This window comes from Paroedura picta, chromosome 16, assembly GCF_049243985.1.
Source record: "Paroedura picta isolate Pp20150507F chromosome 16, Ppicta_v3.0, whole genome shotgun sequence".
Classification (NCBI taxonomy): Eukaryota; Metazoa; Chordata; class Lepidosauria; order Squamata; family Gekkonidae; genus Paroedura; species Paroedura picta.
Window position 1 is genome coordinate 6,758,008 of NC_135384.1, and position 20,224 is coordinate 6,778,231.

At 49.3% G+C, this 20,224-nt stretch overlaps 2 protein-coding genes across 2 annotated transcripts in view; one reads left to right on the top strand and one right to left on the bottom strand.

Annotated features, from left to right (window-relative positions):
- Positions 1–65: 65 nt before the first annotated feature.
- LOC143825049 (uncharacterized) lies at positions 66–4,607 on the bottom strand. Its single transcript, XM_077313006.1, has 5 exons — positions 4,474–4,607; positions 3,805–3,937; positions 2,311–2,555; positions 1,461–1,982; positions 66–1,080 (listed from the first exon to the last, which is right to left on the bottom strand). The coding sequence occupies exons 1-5, from the start codon at positions 4,498–4,500 to the stop codon at positions 613–615; spliced, it is 1,395 nt and encodes a 464-aa protein (XP_077169121.1). The 5' UTR covers positions 4,501–4,607; the 3' UTR covers positions 66–612.
- A 7,311-nt stretch (positions 4,608–11,918) lies between these two features.
- The window catches only part of SULT2B1 (sulfotransferase family 2B member 1), a 37,085-nt gene continuing 28,779 nt past the window's right edge, over positions 11,919–20,224 (top strand). The window contains 2 exon segments of the mRNA XM_077315471.1: positions 11,919–12,036; positions 18,220–18,463. Of these exon segments, the coding sequence (XP_077171586.1) occupies positions 18,328–18,463 (136 nt within the window). The 5' untranslated portion in view covers positions 11,919–12,036; positions 18,220–18,327.

Below are 20,224 nucleotides of genomic sequence, written 5' to 3' on the forward strand. Positions count from 1 at the left end.
GAGGGGCTCCCGTGTCTCAGGAGAGTCCAGGTCCCAGACATTTGTGCGTGAGCATTTCGTGTGAGCTCGGTGGTCACTCAGAGGGCTGCTCCCGGAGTCCGTATCTTGTCCGAGGAGCGCTTGGAGGAAGGGCGGTGGGCTAACTTCCCAGGGAAACAGAAGGTGGATGAGAAATCCAGAGCCAGTTTTTAGTGTAAGGGTTTGGAAGACTGAACAGAGGGGGCTGGAGATGCTGGTACCCAAGTAGGCAAGCAAATGCTAAAGCCAGGCAAGCCCACCCCAGTGAAATCTTCCTATCTTTTGAGAGAGGCAGATGTCAGCCACAGATTGTAGAGGGCAAGGGGCACTTGGGAAGAAAATGGCTTACACAGTAAGCAGAGGGGGAAAGGGGGCGGCCCCACTGGGGGTCCTCAAGGAGGCTTCAAGAAATCCCTGTCAGACTCCTGGGTCAAGGAAAGTAGCAGTACAAGGATGTACTCCTGCCGTAAGGGTGGGAAGACCACTGGCCGCTGAGAGGTGGTTCTCCTTGCCTTAGGCCAGGGGTGTCCAGATGGTGGGAGCTGTAGTCCATGGATACCTGGAGAGCCGCCGTTTGGCCCCCCCCCCCCTGCCTTAGGCTAACCCCATGGGCTCGTGCAGCAGGCAGGCCAGGTAGCAGGAAATGGTCCACGCCCTACCCACTTGGCCCTCCATGTTCTGGGGGTGAACGACGCGCAGGAAGCGGAAGCCCAGGGCTTTATCAGCCAGGCTGCGGAAGCTCAGCACCTGCCTCTTGGCGGCCTCCTGCTGGGCGGACAGCTCCACGGGGCCCGCTTGCAGGAACGCGGGCAGTGGTGCCAGATCCTCTTCCTTGGCTCCTGCGCCAAAGGTCAGGTAGCCGCTGGGGGCGGCCAAAGCGTAGCCAGGGATGGCGTAGCGGCTCCTGGGCCCGCGCTGGGCGGCTCCTTTGCTCCTCGTCCTTCCGTGGGCCTCGAAAAGCAGTTGCGTGCAGTCCAGGGCCACCAGGGGCACGTCACGGTGGCGGATCAGCCTCTGTGGCTGGAAGCTTTCCACGTAGTGCTGCCTGCAAGCGACTGGGATCTGCGGGAAAGGGCGAGGCAAGCATTTCATAATCTAAGCCTGCTGCAGCTGCAAGATCTGATTGGGAGAGGCGGGTGGCCAAGGGCACATAGAAAGAACTGTTCTCAGCCTTGCCTACCTCACAGGGGGAGAGGAAGGGAAGGCCGTTGTAAGCCGCTTTGAAGCGCCTTCGGGGTTGTTTTGGGTAAAAGGAAGGAGAGAACACTGAGCAACTTTAGGCTCCCCACTGAGGGTGTAAATGAAGTAAATAAGATCCAGTACGTCCCGCCACCTCTTTAAGTGGAAATTTCCCATCACTGCGGTTTTCAACCCCCCCCCCCCATCCCTGACCAAATTTTGGGAGGAGGTTGAGGGAGGAGGTTCTCTCAGGGTCTGCTCACCTGCTTCAACTTCTGCTCCATGACTTCCGTCCAGCCGAGCCAGTAGCGGGAGGCCGTGGACTCTGAGATGTGGAAGCGGAAGGCCAGGTCTTGGAGGAGCAGACCCAGCCGGAGCCGGACGAGCACCAGGAAGACCTGGTTGTCGGGGCTGAGGGCGCTGTGGCCCCTGGGCTCCGGACTCTCCTCCGGCCTTTGTTCGTTGCCCTCCAGGAGGAAGTCCAGGAAAGCCGCAAAGCGCGGGTATTCACTGAAGCCTGTGTAGAACCTCAGCCACTTGCTGTCCCCCTTCACGGTCTCCAAGGAAAATGCCCCGTGGTAGGCCTGGGCAGCCTGCTGTCCTCGCAGCTGCCTGCTCAGGGAGAGGACGGTGGCACCGCTGGCGTCTAAGTCCTTCCGGAAGCGTTGCACCGTAGACTCCAGCTGGTCCCGCTCGTGGCGTAGGTTCCGGTTCTCCGCTTCGACTTGGGAGACGCGCTCTCCGAGCTGGGAAAGGAGGGTCCAGTTCTCCTCAGCGGCCTTCTCCTGTGTGGGTGGGTGGATAATATAAGCAATGACTCCCCCCTCAAATGTGCTGTGCTCTGACCATCCTCTATTCCACGGTGGCTCTCCAGATGTCCATGGACTACAGTTCCCATGAGCCCCTGCCATGGTGGCAGGGCTCATGGGAATTGTAGTCCATGGACATCTGGCGAGCCAGTTGCAAGTCCTTCCCGGTTCCAAATCGGAGGTCCAGCTAGAAATAACCTTTATTTCCTTCAGTTATAGAATGTCCTTTAATTGTAGTCCATGGGCATGCAGAGAGGCACAGTTTGGCCACCCCTGCAGTCTTCAGGCCCCTTTTCCCCCTCACCTGCAGTGCCTGGCACTCTTTCCGGCTGGCTTCTAGCGCCTCCTCCAGGCTGAGGAGGAGTTCGCTCTGCCGATGCACCGTCTCTTTGGATCGGATCACCACGCTCTTCAAGGCGGCCGCTCCCTCGGGAACGCAGTAGGCGTTGTGGTCGTGTAACGCTGCCAGTGACGAGCTGCCCTCCCCGCCGGACACCTGGCCGTGATCTTCTGCCACTAGGGCTAGGTCACTGTGGCTACAGTGGGTCTCTGCTTGGGGAGAGGTGAGGTTAGGAGCAGGGCTGGTTGTCCAGGTTTCATTTATGAGCCTGCAGACCACCTCCCTCTAAGGCAAACTGTGGCTCTCCAAATGTCCATGGACTACAATTACCATGAGCAGGAGCTCATGGTTACTGTAGGCCATGGACATCTGGATAGCCCCTGTTCGGACACCCCTCCCTTAGCGATGCTGGATTGGGAAGGCCCGGATTCAAACCTCTCCCATGGAAATTTGCTGGGCGGCTTTGAGTCTGTCCCAACGTCTTAGCCTACCACACAGGGTTATCGTAGGGGCAGCATAGAGGAGAAGAGTGCATTTGTAAGTTGCTTTGGGTCTCCACTGAGGAGAAAGGCAGGGTACAAATGAAGTATATACACCCGAGAGCCCTGTCCAGTCTCAATACAGACCTTGATAGACCAGAGATCTGAGTCAGTCTATGAATAAATCAATAGTTTGATTGCCATTGCTTCTTTCCAGAGAGTATGAGCTGGAGGTGGGGATACCAGACCTGAAAGCCCATTCATGCTCCTTATAGAAATGTGACTTAACTAATCAGATTCCATTCAGTTGGTGTTTTACCAAATGGGAGAGGGACCCTTTTTCTCCATTTGAAACTGAAGCCATGGTGCACCACAATGAGAAGGCCTGTATGCATAGGAGTCACTCCTCAAGACGATGCAGCCCTGTACAAACTCACATGCACTATGACTACTGGTCTATGACCGTCAATAAATGACTCTCTCTGCTTCTACAAGAGTATTGGATCTGGGGATATCTCCTGATTGAAAGGAAGCTAGCTCAGAGCAGCGACTCACACAGAGATGCGGCAGGTCACCTCCCATCCTGCCGCTGCCTCCGAAGGAGGTGACCTGCGCCGAATGAACGATCCAAGCACCCTTGGTGCAGAGACCATCAGGTGGCGAGCTCCGCAGCGGCAGCCTAGACCGGCTGGTTATTTAAGCAGCAGCCAAAATAGACAAATGGGTCTACTGAAGCCAGGTGTGGCTGGTGAGAACTTATGCCAGGGGAGGAAAAGTAGTTTGCAGAGCTGCTCTGCTAAGGGCTGGCATTAGTTCTTAGGGCATGCAGTTTTGGGGTAGCAACAGTAAAGCTCCGAGTTCTCTGTCCTCTTTGCTCTCCCAGAAATAGGAACGAGCTGTGTCCTCCTGTTCCCAACCCTCCCTTCAACTCTGTTCCGGATGCCCTCCCCCAGACCCTTCCCAGTCTGAAGGAGGATACCGGGCGCTTCCTGGGCCAGCTGCAATCGCCGTCTTCTCTGCTCCCTCCTCCTGCAGTCCCGAGCCGGGCTGGTCGGCACCTCCAACTCTGGCCCGTAGTGGGCAGCACAGGCCTGCTTGGTTTCATGGCTTCCCTGGTGGGAGGAGAACAGGAGAATCATATAGTCGGCAGGGAACTCCAGGGTCATGTAGTCCACCCCCCGGTAGAATGCAGGAACTTCACAACTACCATCCAAAGTGACCTCAATTCCCTGCCACATCTGACCGTGGGGGGGGGGACATCAGAAAAAGAAAAAGAGGGGGGGAAGGATCTGTCCAAAACTGGTCGTCAGTTATGGGGTTTTTGTGTGGCCTGAATGGGGACGTCTCCAAACAAATTCTTTGCACCTACCTCGCCGGGTTGTTGTGACTTAAAGATCGAATGAACCGTCAGCTACGCGGAGTAAGAACGGGAGGCAATGTTATCATAAAACTGCAATTGTTTTATGCCTCTTAAAGCCGGGCTTCTGGCATCAGAAACCAGACCCCTGATCTAAAGCCCATTCAACGGCAGTGGCATAAGCAGGTGCAAGCATGCAGCATTAATACTGTCGTCTGGACTTTTTTTTTGGGGGGGGGTCAAAGGGCGAGCCGGAGTCAGATTCTGCCCGGCGCTTCTCTAGTCCAATACCTGGCCGGAAGCGCGGATCCTTTCCATCGCAGCTGCAGCCTCGTTCCCGATTCAAAATGGCGGCCGCGGTGAACTTGCTCTATCGCTGCCAAGGGGACAGCGGCGCAGAGGGGTCTCCTCAACAAAGATGGCGGTTTTCTCTTCGAAAAGGCGTGACGGGGGAGACAGGCTCGAGTTTCGCCAGTACTTGGGTCCTGGTTGCTAGGTAGAGGAACTTCCCGCAGTAACATTCAGGCGGAGGGGAGGGGAGAGCTATATTACAAGAAGTAATCATAAGAGTCCGAATATAAGGAGAGAGTAATTTACTACTAGTGTACTCTCCCCTTATGATTATTGTTGCACTGTCTGAGGAAGTGTGCCTGCACAGGGAAGCTCACACCTTGAATAAATCTTTGCTGGTCTTAAAGATACCCATGATCACCAATTTTGTCCTGCTACTTCAGACCTACAGGGCTACTCACCTGAAGTAAACAAAAGCCTCGTGATGCCTTGTATTAGGGGTAACCGATATGACACAAAGCCTGGAGCAAGCATTGTGTCCTTGGGGCTGGCCCAAATAAAAAATATTGCCCAGGTTTTGTTTCTTGTTCTGGATTTCCTGTGGGCTGTCAACCACTTTAGTTTCCGAGCCATTTCAGTGTCCCAAACTTAACATGATGCAAGAGGGAGGCGACCTGGATTCACATCCTTGTCGAATTGCTCTCTCAGTGACCTTAATGAGTTTGGTATCTCCTGGCCTATCTCACAAGGGTGTTGTACGGGGAAGTGGTGTCATACCCAATGCCCACAGAAAACAAATGACTCTTGTGATTTCACATAACCCCTAACCTAGATCTGGTCTGATCTCAAAGCTAAGCAGGGTCACCCTGACTAGTATTTGGATAGGAAGCCCTTGAAAAATTCCAGGGTCACTACACAGAGGGAGGCAATGGCAATTGTAACCTTGAAAAACTTACAGGGTTGCTATAAGCCAGCAGGGACTTGAAAGAAAGAAAAAAGGTATTTTGCCTGTGAGAGATTCTTGTGAGTCAACTTGGTGTAGTGGTTAAGAGTGGTGCCGTCCAATCTGGTGAGCCAGGTTTAATTCCACACGCCTCCACATGCAGCCAGCTGGGTAACCTTGGTCTAGTCACAGTCCTGATAGTGCTGTTCGCACAGAGCTGTGCTGTCAGAACTCTCTCAGCCTCACCTACCTCCCAGGATGCCTGCTGCGGGGAGAGAAGCCGCTTTGAGACTCCTTCGGGCAGTGAACAGTGGGGTATAAAGACCAACTCTTCTTCTTTCCGTGGCTCTGTTGTCCAGCTTTGAGCGTGTCTCACTGCGAATGAAGGCACAGGCCAAAGCTATGATGCGCTTGACATCTGGCGTTGATCCATGCCATAATTCACATGGAGTACTGTCAGTGGCTTTTAATGGGGATCTATTTTGTAGAGATGTTGCCATCATAATTGCATCGCCCCAGTACTTATTTGGCAATCCAGCATCCAGAAACATGCAGCTGGCCATTTCGACTAAGGTGTGGTTCTTCCGTTCTGCTGTGCCATTTGGCTCAGGTGTATATGGTGCACTTTCCTGGTGCTCTGTCCCCTGTTCCTTAAGGCATTGCTTCACTTCTTAGAATCATAGAATCATAGATTTACCTGTATATTCCCCGCCACCTATCTATGCCAAGTTATCCCAACCAAGGTTTCATGAAACCCTGGGATTTCTTGACAGCCCTGGAAGGGTTTCCCAAATGGGTGGGAATTAATTAATTAAAAAAATATTTTAAAAAATGTGTTAAACAAATGATATGACCTTATGGAGTCATGGGGATCCCCCTCCCTCCTCCCAAAATAGCCAATGGTGATCCTAGAGGGTGTGGGGAGGGGAGGAGCCCCAGATTGGCATGTACACAGCTATGCTTCCCGACCATGTTCTTCATGGTTCACTACTGGCATTTCTTGAAGCCTGAAGAATGTTTCAGGGGTTTTCTCAGTGGTAAAAAAAAGTTGAGAAAGGCTGGTCTGTGCAGATTGTTCCCAGTTTCCTTTGGAACTTATTGCTGGCTACTGCCACTAACTCTTGGGTTGTCCCAAGAATTTCATCTTTATGTATCAGGGCATAGGTGGCAGTGTGCCTAGAATAGATTTAGGTGGTATAAGGGAGCTGCAGAAAGTTGGAGTCCACTGGCACCTTTAAGACCAACTTCATTCAAGGCATAAGCTTCCATGTGCATGCACATAAATCTCTGCTGGTCTTCAAGGTGTCTCTGGACTCCAACTCTGGCACCTGGAATGGACATCGATGAAAGTCACCAGGTATTTGTTTCTTCCTGGTCTCACTGTTCTCATGGGTGCTCCACGCATCACCTGTACAGGATATTTAAGACTTGCTTGCAATGCCTTTAGGCGTTCATGTATTGTTGACACGACCTCATCGAATCATAGAGCGGCAAGGGGCCATATAGGCCATCTAGTCCAACCCCCAGCTCACTGCATCCCTTCAAGTCCTTCATCAAGCATCAATGTTCAAGCTCTTTCTACGGCTTGCGGTTCTCGGTTTCTTAGACGCCTGTGCCACAGGTGGATGCGGTTGCCATGACGACCTTGGGTAGTGATTCTAGCGTCTTCGTTGGGAAGAGTAAGCTGACACAAAGGCTCAGTCACAGTTCCTCTGAGTATAACTTCGGTCCCCTTCATAATATTTCTCTGAAATTTCGCTGTAAGACCATTATTTGAAGAGGAACATCTCAAACAGATGGCTCCCCTCCAGTCCTGGAACGTACACAACATTTTCCACCAGGAGTCTGCGTGTCGCTGTAGATTGGCCACTGCATCCATGCCCGATCCCTCGTGCGGTGATGCTTTGTTCCCATCTGCAAGGAAGATCTTTGCGCTGAGATCAAGGTCCGCGAAGAATTCCTTGTCACGTCACGTGGGGGCATGTGGCGCCTGAAATCAGGGCACCCTCCAGTTTGACGTGTTGTGCCGTGTGGCTTTGAGACATCCGTCACGTTCTTCATCTTCTACAGATTCACTTTCTGCTTTCTTAACCTCCTCTCGGTGTGATTCTAAGATATTCTTTCTCTACTTAGCTCTTCAGATTGAACAGTTTCACATCTCTGGCTTCCTTGCAGCATTAGCACACCCTGGTTTCTTTCATCTGCTTTATCACTTCATTAACCTTGAAAACTGACTCTGGTTCCCCCCCCCCCCCCCCCCCAGCATCTTCTACCTCCTTGTGGTTCTTTTCTGCAATTATGCTCATCCATTCATTTACGCTTAACGTGTTCAAGTGTTAGATCGGCTTCTGGTCTGTTCTCAGGAAGACCAGAGAACTCTGGAAGATTGCACAGTAATAGGGCTTCTTTCTTCTCTAAGCCCGCACAGCTGTTTCACAATTTCTAGCATGACATTTAATGTTCATGCATGTCTTGCTCTCAGCCGGATCTCATTTTATACAGTTTGCGCAGCAGATATAGCTTATTGCAGGGATTCTCAACCAGGGGTCTGCATCTCCCCCCTTCTTTCCTTAATGAACCACAAGCTAGAGAATCGGTCACTTCCATTGCCAACCCCCCCCCCCCCCAAGAATAAGAATTTTCCCAACTCTATTCTGTACAATCACTTCTGGGAGTTCTCAAAGCCTGAAGGATGTTTCAGGGGTTCTCAACACTAGAGAATGCACCTCAGCTCCCCTACAATACAAAACTCTGGTGTTGCCAGCTGATTGTATGTAGAGTCTAGGCATTCTGGGTTGAGTTGAATTCCTCCTTAAGCCAGTTTGGTGTAGTGGTTAGGAGTGTGGATTTCTAATCTGGCGAGCCGGGTTCGATTCTGCACTCCCCCACATGCAGCCAGCTGGGTGACCTTGGGCTAGACACAGCACTGATAAAGCTGTTCTGCCTGAGCAGTGATATCAGGGCTCTCTCAGCCTCACCCACCTCACTGGGTGTCTATTGTGGGGAGAGGAAAGGGAAGGTGAATGTAAGCTGCTCTGAGACTCCTTTGGGTAGAGAAAAGCAGCATATTTTATTTATTTATTTATTTATTTATTTATTTATTTATTTATTTATTTATTTATTTATTTATTTATTTATTTATTTATTAGATTTGTATCCCGCTGCTCCTGTGAGGCTCGTGGCGGGTCACAATCAATAAAATCCCATTTAAAACCCCTAATCCAATAAAATCCATCTAAAACCCAACCATCCCCAATTAAACCCACTCCAAGCAGTGACAACAACAACCCAGCAATATCTTGAACCATATAAGAACCAACTCTTCTTCTTCTTCTTCTTCTTCTTCTTCTTCTTCTTCTTCTTCTTCTTCTTCTTCTTCTTCTTCTTCTTCTTCTTCGTAGCTGCACCATTGGAAAGAGGTTTTCAACAAGTCTACACAGATGGAGATGAAGATCTTCACAGCTGTGGCCAAGGGTCTCAGAATATTGTCCCCCCTTTTCATCTTCTGGATTGGCCGCCCTTTCTCTTTTGGCCGGCTTTGGTAGTCAAACTCCCACTGCAATCTCATCTTGAAAAGCTGTGTTCTGCTATATATTATCCGTGCTCTGATTACATCCAGACTGGATTCCTGCAAGGTGTTGCACAAGGTGTTTTGTAGCATCCTTGGGCTTCAGATAATGCAAAATGCAGCAGCTGGTGTCACCCCGGGAATCTTGACAGCTTGTTTGCGTGCCAGCTTAGTTCAAAGTGCCAGTTAGAGGTTAGTAGGGAAGCTGAGAGCGTAAGGGCTAAGGAGGAAAGGATTGGGTTTTTTTTTTTTCCTGACTGAGGGGAATATTCTAGAAGAGCTGCTTGGAACAGGCTGTCTCCCGACAACCAACAATGGTTGTGTTTTGGAGGGTGAACTCTGTGGCGTTATACCCTGCCCTCCGCTGACTCTACCCCACCAAATTCTCCACGTATTTCCCATCCCAACCTGATACGAACTGCCCTATACTTCTTCCCCACCAAGTCTCATCTCAGCCCAAGTTTACACTCTTTTTAGGGACAACAGAAAGATGTTTCGATTCTCCCAAAGAGTTTAGACTAGACCCTTTGCAGATGGTTTTAAGCTGCCTGGCTATATCTTTTTCTCACTGTTGTTGTAACTGTCTCGAGGACCGTCCTGAGCAGGGTGTTTTAATGAAAGAAATAATTCTTGGGTTCCGCAGGAAGCTTGTATAATGCTCCAAACAGCAGTGGCAGGATTGGGTTGTGGCAGCCTTCTCACCTTGCCCAAGGCATTATTAATTACCTGCAACCAGGGGTGCCAACCTTCAGGTGAAGAAAAAGAACAGGAGTTGCTTTTTATACCCTACTTTTCAGTGCCTTAAGGAGTCTCAACACATCTTGCAATCCCCCTTCCCTCCCTCCACTATCCACAAGTCTTACTGATTTAATCCAGTTTTAGTTATACCTAATTTGTCCAGCTTGACTTGAATTAGACCTACCTGGCCAGTAACATTCTCTCCCCCACCACACACACACACACACACACCTATATGCAATGGTTATGTCTGTCTCAATGTATCTGAAGAAGTGTGCATACATTCAGAAGTTTAATAATAATAACTTTATTTTTACAGCCCACCCTTCCTGGTGGGCTCAAGGCAGGTGGCACCTATGCAATTTCCTTTTTCATCGATAAACAGTTCCCAAGTATTTCTAAAATATATTCATTAAATTATATTCTTAAATCGCCTTCTTCAGAACCTTGCAGAGGGAGCCCAGTTCTATAGGGCAAGTTGGTGCTTTTGTGGACGGGGTATTGCTGTTTTCTGGGTCATGTTTATTTACTGACCTCGACCGTAGGCCTGGTGGAACAACTCTCCTCCAGTTAATCTGCATCTTTTCCAGGTGGTCAAATCTTGAGAGTCCAAAAATTACACTTTGTTGGTCTTAAAGGTGCTGCGGGGCCTTTCTCCCCACCACAGGCAGATGGGACTGAGAGTGTTGTGAGAAAACCATGACTAGCTGAAGGTCACCCAGCAGGATTCACGTGGAGGAAAGGAGGAAGGAACCTAACAGAGGTCTCTTAGAATTTGCTGCTCTTCCGTACAAAATCATGCTGGCTCTCTCTGCCGATAGGGCCTAGAAAGTTCTTAGATTTACAACAGAACTCCAGACAACAAAAATCAGTTCCCCTGGAGAAAGTGGCTATTGGGGGGGGGGGGGCTCTTTGGCGTATCCTGTGGTGGTCCGCCCACAGATTCTACACTGAAATCTCCAGGAATCTCCCAACCTGGAGACGGCCACTCTAGGGCTTCAAGGTCTATCACTGTCGCTCACACTTTTTCTCGTTTCCATGAAAGGAAGTCTTCCATGGAGCATCATCAGTATGCTGGGGTCACCCAGTTTTATTGCTCCTTTTTATGAGATCCTGGTGTTGAAGTGACCTCAGGAGCAATTGTCAGATCCGTGAGGGACCGGAGGAGAGAAATTTAAGCTTAATCCAGGGATGGAGGTGACGATGCTTGATGATGAGTAAGGAGATACTTATTCTAGTCACGTGATATTTGGAAAACATTGCTAAACCTCATCTCTAGCTGACCTAAATCTTTCTCATGGGATAGGAGGGCCAAAATGTGGGAACCACTGCAGAGCTAGCAACATGCAGAGGGTTCCCTATCAGATGAGGACCCGGTAGATGCAGGTTTCAATTCCTACTGTGCCTTGAAGCTTCCTGGGTGACTTTGGACAGTCACGTGCATTCAGCTCCCACTGTTTCACAGACCATTTCTGTAGTTACAGAAAAGTTTGCGGCAGCACTCATAAAACTCCACAGAATTTCTTGACTTTCACAATCAAATCTTGTGATTCGGGCACAATGCCAAATGCACTTCCTGTTTGCCGGAAGGAAGGAAGGAAGGAAGGAAGGAAGGATGGATGGATGGATGGATGAATGAATGAATGAATGAATGAATGAATGAATGAATTTTGGAGTTACCACCAATCTATAGGAAAGAAGGATTTGATGCATAATCTAGCATTGACTGCCAGTAGGAATTGTTAGTTACCCCCCACTGAGATGGCAACACAATGCAATCAAGAGCAACTCTGGATTGACCCCAGTGAACGTTGACCAGAGTCCTTCCAAGAAGAAAACACACTTTGCATTGCAGTTCGGAGCGTCACAAAATTAACCTCAAATGAAGGATCGCTCTTATTTTGCAAACAATGGAAAGCCAGTTTCTCCAAGCCAAGAAACCACCCTTGTCGAATTCCCCCGCAGAACAGTATGAAAAAGGCTCCCATGCGCTTTCCTGTCTGCCTGTCCACTTGGCGTGGGACGGTTTCCGATCTCCTTCCGAGGTGACGAACACACCCTCCTTAAACTACTGCAGCCTCCTCATTTGACACCCACTGGACTGAGTCAACCAATTACACACCCTTAGAGAAAGTCTTGAAACTATAACAACTCTAGGGAACCCACAGGAGGAACACTTGGGTTTAGACCTGATGAGCGGAGGAGAGATGCCCAGGGAAGGCTGCTGGAGGTGAGGCGGAGACGGACGGGTCTCAGCTACCTTCGGCGACCTTCATCAGCTTGCAGCTCCTGCCCTGTAGCGGAGATCAGACAGGTGAGCACTTGCAGGACACGGAGGAGGGCTAGAAGAAGGCTGGGTGGGCAGGTGGAGGAAGGGTTTAGTACATTTGGGTGTGCAGGATCCAGGGTTGAGCGCAGAGGCAAGAGCACGCAAACAGACGGGTGACTGTGACTGTCACAGTAGAGCATTAGTGGTGCTGTAAGTGGCCCTCTTGAATACTGTGGCTTTTTAAAAAATTGTAGCCTCTCTTTTATTGCACCTCCCGCCCACACACACTGTAAGACACCCCTAAGCCATGGTCTGGTACAAGGAGAACAGAAGACATCTTAAAACCGGTGCTGTTGAAGCTGACTTCCAATCCAGGTTGCTGTTCCATTTGTTTTGACTGAATTTTTACGTTTTTACATTTTTAATTCATTGTTCTAACTATTTGCCTATGCCAAGGAACATGTTGTACACTGCCCTGAGCCAGATTTCGGGGAGGGCGGTATAAATATAAATAAGATCGTTTACCAAAGGCAGATTGGACAGCTACAAGATAGTCAGTTGGATCCAGCCAGTTTTCCCCACTCAATCTCACCCAGTCACTCTTCCTCAATACACCCTCCTGTCCCCCCCATGGATTTTGTCCGTGCAGGTCCCACGGTCGCCATCGTAGCCTTTTGAGGGGTGGTCTACCCTGGGACCTTTCCTCCCTCGACTACGAGCAGAAAAGTGGGGCTTGATCCGGCCCAATCAGCGGAGGACATGGAGGAGGATAGGACAGAAGGAAGAGAAGAGAGGGAAAAGAGAGATTGTCAAGAAGAAGGGGAAGCCCGAACAAGAACCGAAGGATGGGGCAGAGGCATAGGAGAGAAAATGGAAAGAGAAGCCATGAAGGAGGCGGAGGAATTAAAGGGCAAACGGAATGGGAGAGAAGGGAGAGACAGAAGGACAAGAAAAGAAGGATCAGTAGGAAGGTAGGGGGTATAAAAAGCCTGAGGAAACAGGGATTGTACAGAGAAATGGGAACAGCAGATATTCCAGTCATCTAAGGAAGAGAGGGGAAGATGTCCAGGATGTTTGTCTGAAAGAGTAACTAGAAGAATGTTAGAAGATCTAACCCATATCAGTTTTCAGGTTGTGGTGTGTGTGTGTGTGTGTGTGTGTGTGTGTGTGTGAAGGACTCAGTCAAAGAAGAACCAACATGCTGTAGCGGTTCAAGCAGTCACACGTTCTCAGCCTAACCTACCTCGTAGGATTGTTGTGAGGGTAAAATGGAGGCAAGATGAACATCACCCTGCTTGGGGGGTTCCTCACCGGCGAGAAAGGCAAATGAAATAAATTCATCGACTAAACCTTGCCTCTGTTCAGCCCCTGTAGCAACAAGGCTCTTTTGACTGCAGAGTCTAAAAGAACCTGGGATCATTTCGCATTAAATGATCTTTTCTCCTCAAGCTGGCAAGTTCAAGAAACGCTGCCGAACGCTCTTGCGGGGAGCAGCAGGGACAAAAATAGATCCGGAGTGTTTATTTTGACTACTGTAGGTTAGCTGCTAATTTCTCCAGGGAGCTGCATGTGGGAGGTGAGGTTGCTTAGCTGCTTTAGAGGTGGAGGGGATTCTAATTGGAGAGGTAGATTGAGCTGGGCCGAAGAAACTTGCCCTTTCCCCCCTCCCCTAGGAATTTCGTGCAAATCCCCAAATCCGTAGCAAAAGAAAACCACCCTTCAAGGGCTTGCAAGATCAGTCGTTTTGGTTCTCCTTAATAATGCCACCCGAACTCACTACTGGCTCTTGGTTTCTGATCTTACCTCTGCAGAGTTCCCTTCGGCAATCCGTGTTCTCCTACTAGCCATACCCCACCATCTGCCCTGTAGGGTTAACACTGATCTGCCTTATTGGGATTACAAGATAATGCGCATAGAATATGAGAAGCCGGAAGTCCTATGCAAATGCTGAATACAATTGTGCCTCAAAGTTCAGGTCGCCAAAGGACTTTTTTGATTCATTAAAATGGGGAAGGGGACACTTTAAACCCCCAAATGGTTTACTTTTAGCATTTGAGCAGCTGGACTCAAGTCCAGCAGCACCTTTGAGACCCCTGGGTATACACTTTTTAGAGTTAACGCTCCCTATGAGCCCTGCCTCAGAAGTTCAGACCCCCCAAATCTTGTAGCCTTCTTAGGTACAGCTGAGCTCGAATCTAACTGTCCCGCTGCAGACCAACACGGGCTACCCTGTAAAGCTATTTTAAAGGGGGAAATAATTTTTTTTAACGCCTTTTAGAAGACCTTTCCCTTGCTATGCCCAGGAGATCGTCCAGAGACACAACGGGCAGCCTCCTCTGCTGCCTCATTGCAATGAGAGTAAATCAAATCAACCAATAAGGCATGGAACCCTCTCCTTCCATGGGAGGCTGTTTATGAAGCAGGTGATGATGCTGTCTCCTCTGTGGGTGTGAGCTTTTGGCTGGGATTGACTTCTTACAACATGCTAGCGGTTCTTTCATGCCACGCTGGAAGTGCGCTGGCAGATAATTTGGGAAGTTGTTTGCACCATCAGTGGGCGAATAAAAAAGTAGCACGCATTAAAAGATAATCAGCAGACTCTGGCAAGATCAGCAGCTCTTGGCTCACCTATTTTTCATTCCAGAAGGAGCAGATCATTAGCAAGGTGGGTGTCTTTGGTGAATGCAGTTTGCTGCTCCATACATCAACTTGGGAGTGGCCTTAGGGAAGGGGGGCTGCAATGCCTTGCTTGTTTCACAGCTAAGGCCGTTGTCTTTAGGCCAGTGGTAGAGATTACGTGTTGGATCCTTTCTGCCATGATTTTGTCTCTGTAAGGAATGGAGGCGCAGGTGTGGAGGACGGAAAGAAACGAGTGTGTTGGGAGAATCCCTCACCCTATCCCCTTCCCGTATTTTCTGGCCCGCAAGCTGACGTTGGGTTGCTCCGCTAAGGGAAATTTACAGATAAACTGAAGTTTCCCACAGATTAGAAGCTGCCCCTCTTAACCACTACAGCCAATGTAAACCACGCCGCCTCCATATTTACCACACTAGAACATACCCCAGGCTGCAAATGCAGAAAGTAGCTCAAATGTTTTTGAAAGGTCACTCTTTTGTGTTAGGTGACTGTGAGGCTACGTCCTCCCTTTGCTAGATGGCCTTGGGCAGGTTTATAAATCTTGGGTTCCTAAACTGTAAGATGGGAATCATATTTAATATATCTAGGCACAATTTTTTTCAGCTCAGAAGTAACTACCCAACAAACCCAGAAATCATAAAATCAGATATTTTCAGAAGCCCCTTTATGGGTTTAGAAACACGAGCAAGCAAGATGGATTTCTCCTGGTACCTGAAAAGACGTTAGCATAGGTGCCAAAGTAATCTGCCTAAGGATTGGAATTTCACCACTTGGGGTGCCTCTGCAGAAAGCATCCCATGTCCAATAGCCTAACTGGAAGAGGCAGAAGCACCGGAAGAGAGATGTCTCATGCGTAACTGACTGGCGGATTAACGCAAGTCCTCAAAATACTCCCTTAGAATGATAGGGACATACCTGGCAGGATTCTTGTGGAAAAGAAGCCATGGTGAGGATTAAGCACTTGCTGCCTTTCATGTGCCACAGCAAAAGGTAGGCCTAGGTAGCCTTGGATGGATGGAGATCCCATCAATCAAACGATTGCAGTATTTAGACCAGGGAAGGGTTTCCCGAATGGGTGGAGGTTAATTTCCAAATCGATTTCTTAAATTTGTCAAACATTTATCAGGTGATATCACCATGTCATGTCAATCCATTTCCCCCCTCCCCCACTCCCAAAACGGCCAATGATGGGCCTGGAGACAACGGGAAGGGGAGGGGCCTCGGGTGGGCGTGTCCACAGCTCTGCTTCCCAACCATATTCCGGACCAATGTTCCACTTCTGGTGGTTCTCGATGCTTGAAGAAATGTTTCAGAGGTTTCTCAAAGGCTGTGATTGAAGATGCTCTAGACTAGGCAAGGATTGGCCATATTGGCTCTCCAGATGTCTGTGGACTACAATTCCCATGAGCCCCTGCCTCCTGGGGCTCATGGGAACTGTAGTCCATGGCCACCCCTAGAGCATCATGAGCTGGTCAGAAACACATTCCTTTGGCATTCGGCTGGGGAATACCTGAAATGCCAGTCATAACTGAGTGGTATTGTTTATGAGACCTCGGGATGCATCTGGCCAGACTGGCCCGGCTGGCCCGCAGTATTAACTCACAATGTTGCCACCAATACGGCCGAGTGTTTCCTACAGGAGGAGAAAAATTAGGAGGCTCCCTCGATGTATAAATAGGATGCTATTTTGATTGCGGGAGTGGAAAGGCACATGACTGTAAATACATTTCCAGCACCGAGCTGTCGGCGTGCAGCGGAAATTAGGCGGTGAGGCGTTTGCCATCCCTCTCTCAGCGTCCCAGAAGGCCAAGGGGGTGTGTGAGAGGCACATTAAAGTCCGGAGAGGCAAAAGAAAATTGCACGGTGAAGAATTACTAACACCTGGAACGGGGGGAGGCTTGGCCCTCTTCAGCGATCATCAGCAGACCGATCCGCCCAAAAATTTCATCATATCATGGCTTTTCCAAAGATAGGATGAACGAAATTCTGGGCGGAAAGGTCTATGGATGGCAGCCGAACAGACCTCCCTGTTCTGGGGGTAGGCCTGTTCCAGTCTGCCTGGCTAGGCGCAGAAATTTTCCTGCCTGGAAATCCTACAGCAACACTTCTATCCAACCTAGACGCTCCCAAAATGGCCAATGATGGGACCGGAGGGGGTAGGAAGGGGAGGAGCCTTGGGTGGGCATGTCCACAGCTCTGCCCCCCAACCATATTCTGCATGATCACGCCACTTCTTGGGTTTCTCGAAGCCTGAAGATTGTTTCAAGGGCTTCTCAGCGGTGAAATAATTGAGAAAGGCGGAGGTAGACTTTTGGTCCGATCAAGCATGGCCCTTTCCTCTAACATGTTAAAATTTTATAGAAGAGGGCTGTGCGACATCATTTCCGTGCTCGTCGTCACTAAGCACCAAAGGTGAGGGTTTCTATTCCTGGAAGTGTGGGTGAAATTTTAGAGCTCTTTGTAGCTTCTTGTAATCCCCTTACACTCACGCGCACACACACCAGCTAGCAAAAGAAGAATATGTTATATTCCCGTTCAAATAGGCTGTGCTGGCAAGCCAGAGGGGTCGAGTGGCCAGGTCCAGGTTGGGAAAACTCCTGGAGATTTGGGGAAGGGGCTTGGGAGAACGGGATTCCCTGTAGGATACAATGCATTGATGACTCCAGAGGAACTGATCTCTGTAGTGCAGAGATGATCTGTAATTCCAGGGGATCTCCAGGTCCCACCTGGAAGCTAGCATCCTTACCTGCAAAGCAGGAATATTTGAGTTCAAATCCGTGCTATGGGGAAGAGATGCCTTGCTGGAATATAAATGGGTGCTGGGAAGCCCGTGGGCAAGTGACAAATTGGGGCTTCTCTGGCCTTATCTACTATCGAGACAAAACTGTTAGTTGCTGGACTGTTTGCCTCTTATTTATTTTACATACAGGAAGTCTCTCTCTCTCTCTCTCTCTCTCTCTCTCTCTCTCTCTCTCTCTCTCTCATTTTCCTTTATGTAATTATAAGGACAGAATAAGCACTAGCAGTTAGACTTAATGGTTTTGTACCTGGTAGATTTCCATTTTATTGTTTTGTTTTTAATTTGCAGCCGCTGGGCAAGAGACGTTCAGAGGTGGTTTGCTGTTGCTTGCCCCTCCCTAGAAAACCTGACATTCCTTGGCAGCCCCCCCCCCCCCCCACACACACACAAAATGCGGATCAGGACTAACTCTGGTTACCTTCCTAGATCTGACAAGAGCGGGCCAACCTGGACCCATGCAGTCCGGGCATGACACAGTGCAAACGGCAGCTCGACGTTGAAGGCAACGCTTTATTTATTTGCGTAATTTTAACTTGAAAAAAACCTCTCTAGATTTACGAGAACTCGGCATTGTATTTGTATATCGGTTGACAGGCTCCCCTGCAGAAGCCTGTTGGCAAAATGCAAATTCCAGCGGAGCGATAAACATATTTTTACTTTAACGGCACCATCCACCTTGGTCTTGTTATTTTTCAAAAAAAAAACAAAAATCTCTGATGACTCCAGTCCCACACTGGTTGTACTCTGTGTTCTCACCGACTCATCTGATCTCTCGTAAATGTTTTTTATAGGCGCGTCCTGCGTTCCCGTGCTAAGACGTTCTTCGCTTGGATCCAGCCTTCCCGCCAGCTTCCCAAATAATTAAAGCCCTGCATGCTCCCGTCTTGGCCCTTAGCAGGATGTTCAAGGAATATTTCCAGTACAAAGGGATCAACTTTCCTCACTTCATCTATTCGGAACAAGTGCTGCAGATGGTGGAGAACACTTTCCAAGTTCGAGACGATGACGTTTTCAACGTGACCTACCAGAAATCAGGTGCCGAGCTCCCTGGGAAGGAAAGGGCCCCGTCAAAGCAAACTGGGTGGTGGCCGGGGGGTTGCTCCCGCTATTGCAGCTGCTTCGCAGGCTGCGGAGATCAGTTCACCTGGAGAAAAATGGCTGCTTCAGGTGGCAGAGTCTGTTGAAGTCCCTCCTGTCCCAAACTCCTCCCTTCTCAGGCTCCCACCCCCTCCAAATCTCCAGGTATTTCCCAAGCCAATCTGGCAACCCTAGTGGTGGTAGGGAGGGGTATAGGGGGCAAAGGAATTTCATCGAATGCAACGTATTTCGTAGGGTTTTCGCCCTGTTTCAGGAAGGGCACTTAAACCCACTTTGAGTCTAGAAAGGAACAGGAAAGAGAACAGGACTGAACAAGGAAAGAAACAGGGCCAGTGTGATTGAAGAATTGGTTGATGTAATATTTAAGAGCATGGGAGACTCTTTGCCCAAAGAGCCAACCCTACAGCCAGGATGTCACCAGTGGATAAACTGAATGGACCTGACTCTTTGTCCCTAATAGACACCCACCCACTGTGTTTGGGAAGGTACCTGGAGGAGGTCCCAAAGATCACCAGAGCACCTTCAGAAATGGGCAGGGTAACCTGGGGGCACGTGGGTCCTGTGGTTAGGCCAAGCTGCCTCTTCTGAAAGTTGGATAAACACGAAAGCTGCTAGGGCTGCTGGAGCAACAGACGCAAAACTCTTTGTGTTTTATTGCAAGTCTGTTGATTGTCTGTGTCTCTTGACTCAGTTGAAGGGGCTGCTCTTGACCTTCAGAGCACCAGTTGGGCAATCCTATGCAGAGGTATTCTCCCCCCCACCCCCTTTTCCTGTACTATTACAGAGAGAACAAGTGTGGTGTGGAGACTAGGGTACTGGACTGGCATCTGAGAGCCCCAAGTGCACATCCCTGCTCTGACAGAAAGCCTGTTAAATGACCTTGCACCAGCCAGCCTGCCATACCTTACCGCACAGGGTTGTTGCGTGAAAGGCAGCATATAAATTTGATAAATAAATAAAGGATGGAGAAGGGAGAAGCATGAATGCCACATTGAACTTCTCACAGGAAGTGTGGGATAAAAACGGACCCTATTCAAGAATTATGCTGCATTTCTGTAATATACGCAGCTCCCAAAGTGGCTGACAGTTACAAAATACAACTTCAAGTGGTGTTTTTTAACTCAAAGGGCCACTTAGTCCCGCATGAACCATCCTGGCAGTAAGGATCCTCATTAAGCACTCTGTTTTCTGCATCCCACCTTCAAAATCGATGTGGTCAGGCTTGGGTCTTTTTGGTGGTGGCCCCTCAGCTCTGGAACTCCGTTTTTGTTACTAAGATCTGGCCAGTTTTATTTCATTTATGGAATTGCTTCTGGACCAGCCATCTTGTAGCGATTAACAATGTGAATACATTAAAAACACACTCTAAAAACAACTCAAAAGCCTTTCCCCCCCAAAATCCCCCCACAGCAGCCCCATTTCTCAGCGTTGGTGCTTAGAGAAGGGGCCCAGATCTTCCCTTCAACCATAGGCCCAGCGGAAGAGCTCCATCTTGCAGGCTCTGCAGAACAGGGTGAGTTCCGCCAGGGCCCATGGCTCTTCCGGAAGCCCATTCCATCAAGCAGGGGCCAGGACGGAAAACTCCAGTTTAAAGGCCTTCCGCTTTACTCGGGGTTCTGGTTGGTTTTATTTGGTTTATCTAACTTTCTTCACTTTCATTTGCTTGGCTGATAGCACTGTATTTGCTTCCGAGCTGAT

What these genes read in the sequence shown, in the direction of transcription:
- LOC143825049 (XM_077313006.1), bottom strand. Translation starts at nt 4,500, where the DNA reads ATGGAAAGGATCCGCGCTTCCGGCCAG. An exon ending in GCTGGCCCAGGAAGCGCCCG is followed by an intron (nt 2,556 to 3,804) that starts GTATCCTCCTTC and finishes CTCCCCAAGCAG; the next exon opens with AGACCCACTGTAGCCACAGT. An exon ending in TGGAGCAGAAGTTGAAGCAG is followed by an intron (nt 1,081 to 1,460) that starts GTGAGCAGACCC and finishes CCTTTCCCGCAG; the next exon opens with ATCCCAGTCGCTTGCAGGCA.